This window comes from Micrasema longulum, unplaced genomic scaffold, assembly GCF_059751315.1.
Source record: "Micrasema longulum isolate JH-2025_06_02 unplaced genomic scaffold, ASM5975131v1 h1tg000857l, whole genome shotgun sequence".
In the NCBI taxonomy this organism is placed as follows: Eukaryota; Metazoa; Arthropoda; class Insecta; order Trichoptera; family Brachycentridae; genus Micrasema; species Micrasema longulum.
The window spans coordinates 1-14,487 of NW_028278049.1; the positions used below are offsets into that span (position 1 = coordinate 1).

Sequence of the window (14,487 nt, forward strand, 5' to 3'; positions counted from 1 at the left end):
TCGCACGCCGATTATTCCTACTTTTGACATGTCCATCTTCAAGTATTTGATGGACTTGATCGTGCCATGTCTTTCTCGGTCTTCCTCGTTTTCTGCATCCATCAACATTTGCATCGTAGATCCTCTTAGCCGTTATTTCGCAGTCCATTCGCTCTACATGTCCAAACTAACGCAGCACCCCTTTCTTGATTCTGTCAATAATGCGTGTCTCAGCCTTACACACTTCACGGATCTCGACATTTGTGCACCTATCATACATCGTTTTACCACACATTCGCCTGAGGGATCGCATTTCGACAGCATTCAACCTACTTTCATTATTATTTTTCCAATTCCATACTTCGCTCCCATACATTAGAGTTGGAACTAGAACTCCGTTGTGAACTGCTAGTTTGGCCTCCTGCGATAAACATTTGTTTGCCAAAGTAGATTTTAGTGCACCGTTCACCCTGTTCCCGGCACTCACCCTCCTTTCAATATCTTTATCGGCCTTTCCGTCCCTAGTAAACATACTTCCCAGGTACACAAATTCTTCTACCTGATTCAGAATATCTCCGTTCACGCTGATCTCACATTTAGTTATATTTTCATCCCTTTCAAAAACCATCACTTTCGATTTATCATTTTATCGATTCATCACTTATATTTACACCAATATGTATGTTATTTCTGATAGTTGACTGAGGTCTTGATTATTGAAAAGGAAAACAGGGTAAAGTACGAATAGCAAAAATGAGTAATACAATTTTAAATACAATGTTTGATTATGTCCAAATGCTTGCAGACTGGCTGGATTTCCTCCCTAGGGAGTTGTTCATATTTAAATTTATTTCAACAGAGAGGGAAAAAGCTTTCGAGAAGGGAATATGGAAGTCTAAGCATTTACAGGGCTTATGACCTGTCATTGGCTGGTTTAAGTGGCCACTTTACACATTGTGTAACATTCACCATTCTGCCCATGTTTGAACATCCACAAGTGGCCACTTAAACCAGCCAATGACAGGTCATAAGCCCTGTAAATGCCTAGACTTCCATATTCCCTTCTCGAAAGCTTTTTCCCTCTCTGTTGAAACAAAAACAATTTTAAATAGTTTATTTATACTAACCAAGACATTGCCTGGGTCCAGCACCAAAGGGAAAATACGTAAACGGCTTCATCAGCGGTTTATTAACATCTGAGAATCTTTCTGGATCAAATTTATTTGGATTTTCGTGGTACTGAGGATCTCGATGGATTTGATTTGTTGGGATAAATATTTGATCTCCAACTTGTACCTGCAATAAAATAACGCTCAAAAAACATTTAATGACGCATTCCTCTGTTTTATTGTCCTTTGATGTCTTTTTCAGTTTGAACAATCATGACCTGAGGTGATTCTCATGCACAAACCTTTCGTATAATGGACTATGGGCACCCCGCGCTTTTACTCTTTAAAAAAATTCTGTGGGCTGTGGCCCGCCGCCCCACCAACTTCTAGTACCTTCCTAAATAGTAAAATTAGTCACCGCATGCATTGATTGCGGGCGCTTGCTAATTAGATTAGGATATATCTAAAATACGAAAGGTTAGTACTTCTGTATTTTATTTTTATGTCATTGCAGATTTTCAAGAAGACAGTAGTCAACTAATGAATAGAACTACTGAGCAAACGAAAAATTTGCAGCTATCACCCTGCCAAAACGCTGTTTCTATATTCAGTAGCTGTACCGTGTAGGTTAATTTCAAATTTATTTTACCTATTTGATAGTCTGTAAGTTGTAATTGCTACATGAGGTTATTTGCTATAAAAAATAAAACTGAATAAATAAATTATATTGATGTTCTGTTTCCAAGTCTGACAGACGAAATCTAGTTACATCTTCACTCGAAAATAAAATTAGTGAGTGTAAATATATTATCATTACTGATTCAATGAAAAAATAATGACTTATACGTCTTCATTCTGTTGTTTGCTAAGTATTTTTCATCATTTTCTATTTCAATTTTTACCTTATAGGTTTTCCCCCCATTGTCATTCTGGGGAGGAAACTCGTACGGTTTTACACAAATCCTATCTAGATTACTGATTCCAGGCCAAAGTCGTAACGTTTCTAAAAAATAAAAATAAAAATTAGTATAGAATTCGACTAATACAATTAAATTTGTAATATCTTGTTTCGTTTATTTAAAATTTATGTAAAATAATAAACTCGTTATCAATTTTTCGGACTTATTGCTAAAAGCAATATCTTTAAGCTAACCAAACACAGACTTGTGAAAAGTTTGTACATTTTTAAGATTTTTTTTTAGGTATATAAATATACGAGTTTTTAATATCAACTGTTTTGAGTGCTCAGACAGAGCTTGTACATATAGATATATTAACAAAACAGTTTACATATTGAGTGTTAACATAAGTTGTGTCCGTTTATATACTAATTAAAAATGAACACCATAAGTAAAACAAAATAGTAAAGGTTGTACGCTATTCGAAAGAAAATTTTCAGCCCTACAAGATATTGTGTTATTAAGTATCATAAAATTTTTGATTACGAACCTTCAAAATGGTGTGTCAAGTAGACGACAGTTGGAATTTTCGACACCAACTTCTGTTAGCGTTCAATCGAGATAATAAAGGAGAAAACAAAAACGAACACAATTTATGTTAAAACCTAAGCTTTCGTTATTTATACATGAATGAAAATGAAAATGAATGCAAAAAGCATTTAACTCTTAAAAGACTTTGGGAAATAATTCCTTTGCCCGCGGTGGTGTAACATCGTGTTTCTACAAGCGACAGACGGAATGTTCAGACATTTGAAAAGAAAACATGGAGGCATACTGTTTAATAACTGCATTTCCATATTTTATAAAAATAAACACAAAATAAGCCATGTTTTAGCCAAATAATTTTAAAATCTTACATGCGTGCGTCTCTCATCACTGTCAATAAATTGCACAAATTAATATGTAACTGTATAGATGCCCATGATATTCTTGCTCAGATTAACCTTAATGTACCTCACCCTAATTTGCGTACCAATACTGTCTTTGCTGTGGGAAATTGTAAAAACAAAATTGGATTATTTTCCCTTCTGCCAAGAATCTTCAGAACATTGAACAAAATCTCACTCAACGGTATTGTCGATGAGTTCCTACAGCAAAGGCAAGCATTTAAGAATCGAGTGGTTTTGTCACTCCTGATTCGCGATGGAACACTTGCCATGTCCGCCTAGATTATGGCATAATTATACCTTTTGTAAATTTAAATAGATTTTAAGATTATTTAGATGAAGTGTAAGTATGTATATATATACTCATAAATGACAATCTGTAAGGGCTTCCATAAACCTGTGGTTGGTTTATCCATTTGACAAAAAAATTTATAATATGGGCTTTAAGCTTCGTGGCAAGAGACATGCGTCTGCGCAGTTTCTTTTCCTTGGAAGTTTAGCTTTAAGCTGAGTGTACGTATTTGGGAGTTTGCTGGGAATTCAAAGCGTAAGTTACTCGGGAACATTACCGGAATTTAAAGAATTTACTGAGAATTTATGATTTTTAATTTAATAATGCCTGTTTTTTTTTTTATATATTATTTTAATATAGGTTAAAAATTATCTTTTGCATATCTTAACAGCGCGTAAATGTATCCGAATTTTGCAATAAGTCTATTTTGGGTCACCGGTAACGTTTCCATCACATCACATCAGTACTAGTGTGACATCACAACCACAAAATAATTAATAGAGGATCCCAGATAAAAAGGAAAAAAAAAAGAAGGAAAATTAGGGGTTCCAAAGATACAGAGATGTTTCATAAAGAGGAACAAAAAAGAGGTAGCACATTCCAAAGTCTGGCAAAGGTGCCAGACTGCCAGGTTTAAAGTAACGTAAGGATGTAGTACTCGTATGAAGAATGAAAATCCAAAATTTTCTCTACGGAGACTATTTTAAACGATTTCGAAACGATTTACCATGATTAGAACAGTAAATTAAGTTCTCTGCGAAATATTTTGGTGCATAGTGGTTGTAAAAAAATATTGAGAGTGGTTGAAAGTTTACGCGCTGCCGCGCAGATTTAAAAAAGGACGATTTAGTTTACTACTTGAGTAAATCGTAAACGTTTAAAATGAGTAACTCACCAGAAACAACCATATCCAGGTACTTCAAATTGTGTATTTCGTGATAATCAACAACACCATTATTAGATTTTAATGATTCATCGATTTCTTCTTGTAGTCTCCGTTGTACTTCGGGATTTACTGCCAATTCATAACTCATAAAACTTATAAGATTAGCAGAAGAATCGAATCCAGCAAATAAGAAAACAAGTGCTTGAGCCATTATGTCATCATCATCCCATTCTGAAAAAAAGGGTAAAATATTCTGTACCGAGACATTTTCTAGGAAAACAAAACCCACACTGTTTTTTTTATATCATTTGTTACATAATTCATCATCCCAAATTACCTGGTTTCTTTTTCATTCTACCTAAATCGGACTTCTCCAAGTCATTGGAGTTGGAATCATCTTCTAGTTTACCTTGCTTAGCCAACATCAGAATATGTATCATGTCTTGTCTTATAATATTGTGATCTATCCTTTCTTTCATGTTGCTATTAAAAAGGTTTCTAAAGAAGTCAGTCACATGGGATCGGCCTAGTTGAATCTTGAAAAGCTGAAAATTGACATAATGCCATAAAATATGCAAACTGTGTTCATGAAAATAAAAAAACGGATGTTTTTATGTAGCGAGTTTTAAGTTTATACCACTGCATAATTTTTATGTCCAGCGGTTTTAAAATAATCAACCCGTTTTCAGGACAAAAAATTTAAAACTAATTTTAAAATTATTCGTAATTATTTCATACGTACGTAATTAAAAATTATACTGAATGCGTAGTTGGAATTAAAAAATATATTTTTTCTCAATTTATTATACCTAGTTGAATGAGTTAAAAAAAAATATCAGCTCATAAAATTTAAATATTTTTTAAATTTCTTTAGAGATATCTGGTGTAATAAGTTTTAGGTTTGAAATAATCAAGAAAATTAAAAAAGGTTAAATTACTTTCATCAAAACAGCAGGAAACACAAGAAACATTAAAACTTTTACAAAATCCAAAGCCGTTATAATTGTGGTGTCTTTAGCCATCAAGTAAAATGTATTATCCTTTTCCGCTAATGAATTAGTTTTGATTCCAAACGCGCAGGACGCGATCACGTCATTCGTATACCTTGTATACGGATCCTTTATTTCGATTTCCAGATAGTCTTTACCTATAAAAAAATGTAAAGTTGATAGATGAAACAATAGGCATTACATTGTAGTTATAATTTATTAAGAGTTGTATTCAGTACCGTTGTTTAAATTGTCAATTTGGGTGTTGAAATCTGCTACTAAGTTTTCAACACATTCTTGCATAAAAGGCAACATGGCACGCATTTTGGAACTGGTAAATGCTGGAGATAATGTACTTCTCATTGCTTTCCACGTTTCTCCTAAAAAGTTAAAAAAAGTGTACAAGTTATCAGTCTACACATCAGAAAGCCCAAACAAAAGATCAGATTAGAAATGCAGGTCTGAAAAACTACAAATCGGTAGTCAGATGGCAGAAGGGACCATCTGTAATTTTCAAAAATGTTCAGGAGAGCTAAAATAAGACTAAATTTCAAGACTTCAATCTACAAACTAAAATATTTTAGTGTTTTTTTTAAATAACAAATTACCATTATAAATAATAATGCTGTTTTTATTAAATTTTTTTTATGTGTATTTACCGAAATATTTATTAAAACTTTTGAAAACTAAAACACAGAAAAAAATACAGATGGTCCCTTCTGCCATCTGACTACCAAATTAAGCTATTAAAAATATGTAAACCAAAGTCCTTAAAATAAAGCTTGATTAAAATGACAGCTGCCAAACTAATGTAACTAGTCATGGAAAATTACTAATCACTGATCATGTACCGATCAAATCGATTTTATTAGATTTTTCAGGAAAACATAAAACTCTGTTTTCGAAAATTTAAATAAAAACGAAAAAAAAAGCCTACCATAGTTTGTTTAAGAAAATTATTTACTAAAAAATGAGAAAATAAATACGGTTTTTTATGAACAACAACAAATGAATTATGTTTTTATTCGATCGATTTAAATTCATCAATTTGTCTCATCTTTAACATTTTTGCAAATTTTGTAAGAACGTCGTTAATATTTTTTTTAAATTTATTTATTTTAGTTTTAAAGCTGATTTTATTATTTTTTTATTTTTATGTTGATTTATATGTCAAAAATTGTATAAAAAAAATTAACATGCTAGATACGAATGATTTTTCATGTGTCAATATAAATCATTCCTTAGACGTTACTACAAATTTATGTCGTTACTTTTGCTGACAACTGTCATTCTATCAAGCTATATTTTAAGGACTATAGTATTGAATATGACATGTGATTCTTGATAGCACCCGACCCTTCGTCCGTTCTAGCCAATACGTTTGATTTTTCCATGGATCAAAATATCATAAACACCTCGTAGGTGGCATGAGTCTACTTCTAGCAAAAGTTATGATTTAACTTCCTCGCACTATATCAGTTATGTAATCTCTATATGTAAACACACCAGTTTGACATAAACTACTTGACTAAAATTGAGACCTTAAAAATTGTGCACAAAATAACACTGGGAAACATACAAGACGACGATATAATATTAGCCAAAAATGCTGACATACACAAATATAACACCAGACAACAACAACACTATCATATTGAAAAAGCAAAGAGAAACACGGGACAGTCAAAAATGCTACATAATGGACTGAAACACTACAACGACTTACCTTACTACTTGAAAACTTTTACTGGAGATAATTTAAAATCAATTTGAAAAAGCAAATGATGACTGAACTAACTAGACTAGACGAGACATAAAATGACTAGACAATATAAAATTTCTAACGTAACCCTAACGGTTTTTTTAAAATTGTAAATAAATAAATGAAAAAAAATATAAATGTTTCCCTCGGCACGGGACACCCCAGTAAAGGAACATTTTTATGTTAAAAAATATTTCATACAAACAATGTAAAGGTGTAAATAAATAAACAAATAAATATGTTAAAAATGTAAACCCCGTTAGCTAATACTGCAATAATAGATACTCGTAATTGAATAGAAGTTCAAAGTTAAAAAGATGGGACTTCAATCGGGTTGTGATCCTGTGGCTAGTGTCTCGGACTCACGGCTCAAAGGTTCGTGGTTCGAATTACTATCACTACCCCAACTTGATTCCCATTTTCTAATAGTGAGTTATTTACAACTCGTTGAAAAAAGCCCTCAAAATGAAATATTTTGGTAAATCACAAGAACGCAAATATTTATTTTGTTAAAAAAAATTAAATAAAAGGTTTTTTGACCATTTTTATCTATGATCCTCTGTTACTTGTGTAATGAAGTGATTGATAAAAAACAATATTTTTTTAGATAATTGTCTTCAATTTCAAAAAAATACTAATGAGAGATAATGTAAAGTTTTATCAAAATAAATTTATCTCTAAATTCTTTTTACGGTAAAATATTATTTTTTTAGACCAAATTTAATGTTACCGCGGAATATAATATTTGGTAATATTATATGACATGATATTCATTATTTGGTCTTAAAATTTGGAAGACTTAAAGGCATTTTAAATTCACCTTAAATTGAATTGTTTTTACATCAACGCCACTCGCTTTCCACACCTAATGTTGCATAGGACACTTCATTTATATGAATCGAACCCGAGACCTCTCGCATGGTAGGCAAAAGCGCTCACCAGTACCCTACGAGGCGGGCAGACAATTTCGCATTACTAATATAATTAAGTTGTATCCTAAATAACAGATCATCGCCGAAAAGTAAGTGACACTGCTTGTTTAAGGGATTTATAAAATGAAAAATATACTCAATCAAATTTAACCGATAATGTTTTAAAATAAGATGAGATTATTTATTTATTTTTATTTAAACACTTTATATACATATACAGTTTACATACACATGATTATTCATGGGCGGGCATATTGCCTTAAGGCAATTTCTTTCTACCTACCTAAATCGTTAAATTTAAGAAAATCAGTTGTATACGAACATATTGTTGGTTAGTTAATAATTTTATTATTTAACAAAATATTGATAAAACTATATTTATTTTAAAAATAAAAATTGATTAAATATCTACACTTTACTATGAAAAATACCCCTGTGGAAAAAAACAGAGTCCACAAAACTCATTGTATTAGGTGTAAGTTATTACATCATTACAATGGAATTCCATTAAAAAAATTTAATAAATAATTGAAATCAAATATGAAATAATAGTTTGTCATCGGGTGCTCTGGCATTATTGTTAATTTAAATTAACATAAAAGACTAAACAAAGTATTGTAAACATATAAAATAATGAACATATATTTGATTTGTATTAATTTAATGCCTTGAATAAAAATAGTGTTTAGAAGAAGAAAAAACTCAACAAAATGAGATAAAATGGTATAAAAAATATATAATTAGAGAGGAAAAAGAGATTTAATAATAAACATAAATAAATATTACGATTTTAAAACTTTTTAGAGAAAGATATTGGGCGCTCGTTAATGCAACCAAATCTAGATAAATAATAAAGCAAAACAAATATTTTTTTAAAATTTATATACAAAAATAAATGAATTAAATGTGCTTTTTAAAATTATAATCTAAAATATATAAATAAAAAAGGGAAAATGTATTTAACGAAATATAAAATATATTGAATCAGTAAAGAAACAGTATGTCTTCTAACTACTTTTGTAATAAAAGCATATTTTGTATGTTTTATTAAGATATGTTTTCAAGTGACTGCATATGAAATACTTTAAGAGCAATATAATCTAACGTTTACTGTCTGTAAATATTTTTTAAATTTTGGTACAAATAGATCATCAACAGATGTAAATCATGTTAAATAATTGTGTTCAAATTAACTTTAGTAAATCAAGCTAAACATCAGTTGGAAAATAATTTTACTCCGTAAAATACCTTTAACTGATAAAACATTTCATTCTTTATACATAAATGGAGTATTATGTCTCTGATTATATACAAAAGTTGGTGCAATCAATTTGACAAGTGCGTTTTGAAAATTTCGTCCATATTGTACATATTTCATGTCTGATGCACAAAAATGTCCAGAATTTCGTATCTGCTAATGAATTCTTGGTCAAATTATTTAACTTTTCTCATAAAATTGTAATTTTTAATATACCTCGCATGGCAAATACCATTTTTGCTGACAGGGGATCAGCTTCCTCAGAAGCGAACTGGATATGATCCACAAAGTGATCGAAGTCTTTTACCATTATTTTTCTAAGTAATTCTGGGTCCCTTATTACCAGAGCAGGCGAGACTAAATTAAGCATTCCCGCGTATCTAAAATAGAAAAAGATTTGTTCAAACGATATCATTTTGATAAGTACTCGTATCTATTGTTTTAATCCTAATGTCCTGAATGTAAATGCCGCAGCCGTATAGTCATTTTGACTAGAATGGCTAGCCAAATTACAAAACGACTCCGCATTGTAAAAGCGCCAATCGACAATTTATAGAACATCGTCATCATCAGCCGTCTCTTGTCCAATGGTTAACATAAGCCTCCCCCTTTAGTTTCCATATCTCCTTATCCTGAGCCAACCGCATCCAACCACTTCCTGCAACTAGTCTTATGTCATCAGAGCACCTTGTCTGAGGCCTACCGACACTTCTTCTACCCGTTCTGAGTCACCATTCCAGGACTTTTTTGATCCATCTAGAGTCTGTGGTTCTGGCTAAATGACTAACCCAGCTCCATTTCTGGTTAGCAGCCTTTTGGACCACATCGGTGACTTTGCACTCACTCTAATCCATGTATTGGTTTTTCCGTCTCTCAAATAAATACCCAATTTTCTCCTTTCTATGTCTCTCTGTGTCACTGATAATTTGTGATTTTTTTTCTAATCATTTACACTAGCTCTGAAAGATGTCTTCGAAACTCTTGACTGGAACTACAAGGGTATTAACATCAACGGTAATCTCATAAGCAATCTCAGATTCGCAAATGATATAGTCATATTTGCTAAAGATGAGAAAGAAACTTGAAAACATGATAAACGAAGTTAATACAGTATACTTGAAAATAGGCTTGAAAATGAATGCTTCAAAAACTAAAGTAATGAGTGATGCCAACCAATTATGTAACATCTTGGTAAATGCACAAATCATTGAAAGGGTTATATAGGACATGAAATAAAGCTCCGGAAATATAATCAAAAGGTAAGAATAGAAATAAGGCGAGGTCATTTTGACACAATTATTACAAAATATTTTTCGTATCGCTACGACTTTTTAAACTTTTGTAAGTTTGAAATTACTCCGCCCGTGACGTCACGAATTGTCTTCGGTGCATTGTGCTGACATTATAAAGCCGAACACTAAACGTTGAAAAAATGGCTACCCAGAAACCGGAAATCTAACACAACATATAACAACGCTATAATTGAATGGTTATTTTTTACATGAGCTTGTGACGTTTTAAAGTTGTTCATTTACGAGTATATTAAAACCATTTTTATTAATTTTATGCTTTCATTTTTACCGCGCGCATGTAAGATAAAAAATTCCGTATCAGTGAACTTCCTCTTTTTTCTGTACTCAATTCGTACCTAATTCTACATTAATTATGATTTATTGTGTTTGGATAAAATATATTTTATCATATAAGTAACTGGGCACGTACATAATAGTAGCAATAAATAAACATTTTATATCATCCATCTTGGAAAATGTTCACACACTTTTTTTTACAATTTATGTATCAATTATTTTAAAATTATGGTTGTGTCACTATGAATGGTATCTTTGTAATCAACTTATGAATGTATAATGTTTTTAAAAAATAAACAATAAATTAATTTTATGTAAAAATCGCTGTTTTTTTTCCGAAGAAATAAAAACCTTTTAAATTGTAAAGTTGACCGCCGAGTCATATTTATTGAATAAAACGGAATAAACACCTACCTTTCTTCGGGGAATTCGTCGTACACATCTTGCAATAAATCTATGATATGTTGTTTTCGAAGGTAAACCCACAACATATTACCCACGAAGGGATATCCTTTAGCATATTTCAATCCTAAATTTTTGAAATAATCATTTTTCCTATAAAAATAATAGGTAACGATGCACAAAAGAGAAACAAGTAATATTGCAAAATCCCAAAATCCAAATGAAACCATCTTCACAGCTATCCTTAATCAAACTGTTTGTATTCAGGACAGCCAGACAACTAATTAGTTTTTCTGAGACGCCTGTTTACGTCTAAAATGAAATATGTATCCATTATCTTTTGTGTCATAATATGTCTGACAGATTAGCGGTTTATTTGCTGTACAGGTATATACAGGTATATATTCAATCAAATTGAATACTGACGCTTTAAATCATTGATTAATTATGAAATTTTAGCACGATTATATCAGTATAATGTTGGTATTAAGTAGTTTTTCTTCCGCTATCAAAAAATATAACGTAATTTGAAGGATAAACCTTTCTGTGATAAGCGAAAGAAAATGTTTTTTTTAAACATGTCTAAACTAGTATTAAGGTTTTTATCAATAAACATTGAAAAATGTATAGATTTTAATTAAATCTTTGGAAATGTTTAATTAAACGTGCTGGCTAAAGTGTTGATACTAATACTAAATAAATGTTTTTTTAAACATGTCTAAACTAGTATTTAGTTTGAAAAGTTCCTCTTTCATATTATTCTTTCAATCAGAGACCCAGATGTTAGCAAAGGGTCAATATTTTATATGATTTCTTCCAGTATATTCAAGCATTATTTTTCAATTGGTGAAATGGGGCCTTTTGTTTTCGCAATTTTATCCCCGTAAGCTTAAACTGTAAAAACGGAGAGTAAAATAAACTTTTAAATCGGAAGGTCTAATACTTGAATTGAAAATTGAAAATGATGTGTTTATTACCCTACTCCATTTGTGTGTAATAAATTAAATGATTTACCAGTAAGGGGTATTTTATGGAGCAAAATTATTATTATTATTATTATTATTATGTTCAGCTCGATATAAATTAGAACACATCTATCTAACAAGATTTACATCTGTTGATGGCCTAGTTGTACCAAAATTTAAAAATAAATATGGACAACGTACGTTGGATTATATTGTTCCAAAAATATTTAATTTGTTGCCACTTGACACGAAAACATGTCATTGTAAAAATAAAATTATGTTTTTATTGCGTAAGTGGTTAGTAGACAGAACGTAACCACATTGATTTATTGTTTATGTAAAACATTTTTATTTTTTTAATCTCTCATTGAATACATTTTTGTTATTTTCTTAGGTTAACCTTTTCTTTCATTTCTTTCTTATTTCATTTACATTTTTCAGATCTTAATTTTAATATGTACTTAATTTTCTTATTATTTTATTTTTTTCTGTAGATATGAATTGAAATTCTCGATTTACTTTGTTTATTTTATTTTTTATCTTGTTTTGATTACATTTATGAGCACACTCTATTTATATATGTGTTTATTTATTTTTTCTTATCTTTGAAATATATTCAAGTAAATTACTATTCTTTAATTTTAATTGTATTATTTCACTCTATTTTCTTACTTTAAAATATATATATATATATATTTATATATATATATATATATATATATATATTTATATTCCTTCAAACTATTTTTATGTTTATTATTTTATATGTATACAGTATTAAGTCTGTTACTCGTAAACTCGTTAAAGAAAAGAAGGATGCGTGGATAAATTTGCTTGCTGTAAAAAAGAATACAATTGAATATGAATCGGCTAAACGCGTGTATGGTGAAAGTAAGAAAAAGGTTAAGCAGGGTGTATGTGAACGGAAGAAAAAATTGAAGGATGAAGAAGGAATGAAAATGACACACAATTTCCATGAAAACATTAAAGTTTTCTGGAAAGCTGTGAAAAACTCCAGGAGTAGCAGTGAAAGCGGAGGCATGACAGTTGTTAAAGATAAGGATGGAAAAATGGTGACTAGTGAGAGTGGAATAAAAGAGAGATGGAAGGAATACTTTGAGGAAGTTTATGAATCGCACACTGGTAACTCGGGCGGTGCCGATGTATCGACATCCGAGGTGTGTTTGAACGCAAATGATGAGGTAAGTCAGATTAGTATGAAAGAAATTATCAGTGTTGTCAAATGTATGCGGAATGGTAAAGCGCAAGGGTATGACTGTATTGCAGCAGAGTTTATTAAGTCGGGTGGCAAATTAATTCTCACATGGCTACATAAACTTTTTAACTTGTGTCTCAAGGAGGAAAGGACTCCACCTGATTGGAGGAGGGCAGTTGTTATGCCGTTATACAAGGGAAAGGGTTCTAAGGTGGAGTGTGGGAATTACAGAGCTATCAGTCTTCTGAGCGCTGTGCCAACCGATATGCCAACATCATCTATGACTTCTCTGACTATCGCTCAAAACCATTTCATTCTCTTTTTCACGTTTTCATCAGTTGTTGATGTGCTGGGGCGTCCGGGCCGTCCGTGATCTTTAACGTCTTCACGGCCATTTTGAAAACGCTTATTCCACTTGTAAACTCTTGTTTTCCAATTTGCCGGGCTCATAAAAACACGTCTAACCTTAGTGGCTGCCACAGACAAAGTAAACAAGTAATACAGCTGAAAATTTTAGCATGCTCCAGGAGCATGTATACCAACATAATTGTTATTTTCAATTGACAATCGGACTCTCCAAATCTGCGAAATTTAAATATTCCCGTTATTTTCTGAACACACCTCGTATTATGTAAGTATAATTAATACAGTTTGGTAATCGAGCGATACATTAATAGTTATCCTACGGAAACATAATTTAATAAAAATATGATCACATGCAAACGAATTTACATAAATTTAAATAGAAAATTCATCGAGCATTTTAATTTTTTAATGTTTGCTGACGACATTAAAATATTTATAAAGGTTAAGTTACAAAATAATTGTTTTGAATTACAAAGCAACTTAGATAATCTAGCAGATTACGCACTGATATATATTTATTCATTTTTTCCCCGTTATAAACAAATATTAATAATCAAAATAATGTGATCGTACTGGGGTGGTTACCCGTGCCGAGGACATTTAAAAAAAAAAAAATTACATGTGAGAATAAACAAAGAAGACTTAATGTACAAAGATAATTAACAAAATGCTCAGACAGTTTTAAACACTACGTATTTAAATTTATATTTAATTTGTGTACACCTTTATTATCTATACTATAAAACGCGCAATAGAAGAACAAAAACATAACATCAACTATACATTTGTGAAGCAGTTCATTCAATATTGGTTTGGACGAATAAGGCAATCCACTTTACTTCTGCCCGGCTCCACTATCTATTGTTTTATAACCTTTTTGAACATTTTCATATTTC

The 14,487-nt window shown here is 31.0% G+C and overlaps 1 protein-coding gene across 1 annotated transcript in view; it reads right to left on the bottom strand.

Moving 5' to 3' along the window:
- Positions 1-1,101: 1,101 nt before the first annotated feature.
- LOC148278599 (uncharacterized) overlaps positions 1,102-14,487 on the bottom strand; it is a 33,387-nt gene continuing 20,001 nt past the window's right edge. The window contains exons 11-18 of the mRNA XM_088231166.1: positions 11,057-11,287; positions 9,270-9,433; positions 5,341-5,481; positions 5,051-5,259; positions 4,450-4,657; positions 4,122-4,343; positions 1,991-2,091; positions 1,102-1,275 (exon numbers count right to left, since the gene is read on the bottom strand). Of these exons, the coding sequence (XP_088087292.1) occupies positions 1,102-1,275; positions 1,991-2,091; positions 4,122-4,343; positions 4,450-4,657; positions 5,051-5,259; positions 5,341-5,481; positions 9,270-9,433; positions 11,057-11,287 (1,450 nt within the window). The remainder of the gene's footprint in view (positions 1,276-1,990; positions 2,092-4,121; positions 4,344-4,449; positions 4,658-5,050; positions 5,260-5,340; positions 5,482-9,269; positions 9,434-11,056; positions 11,288-14,487) is intronic.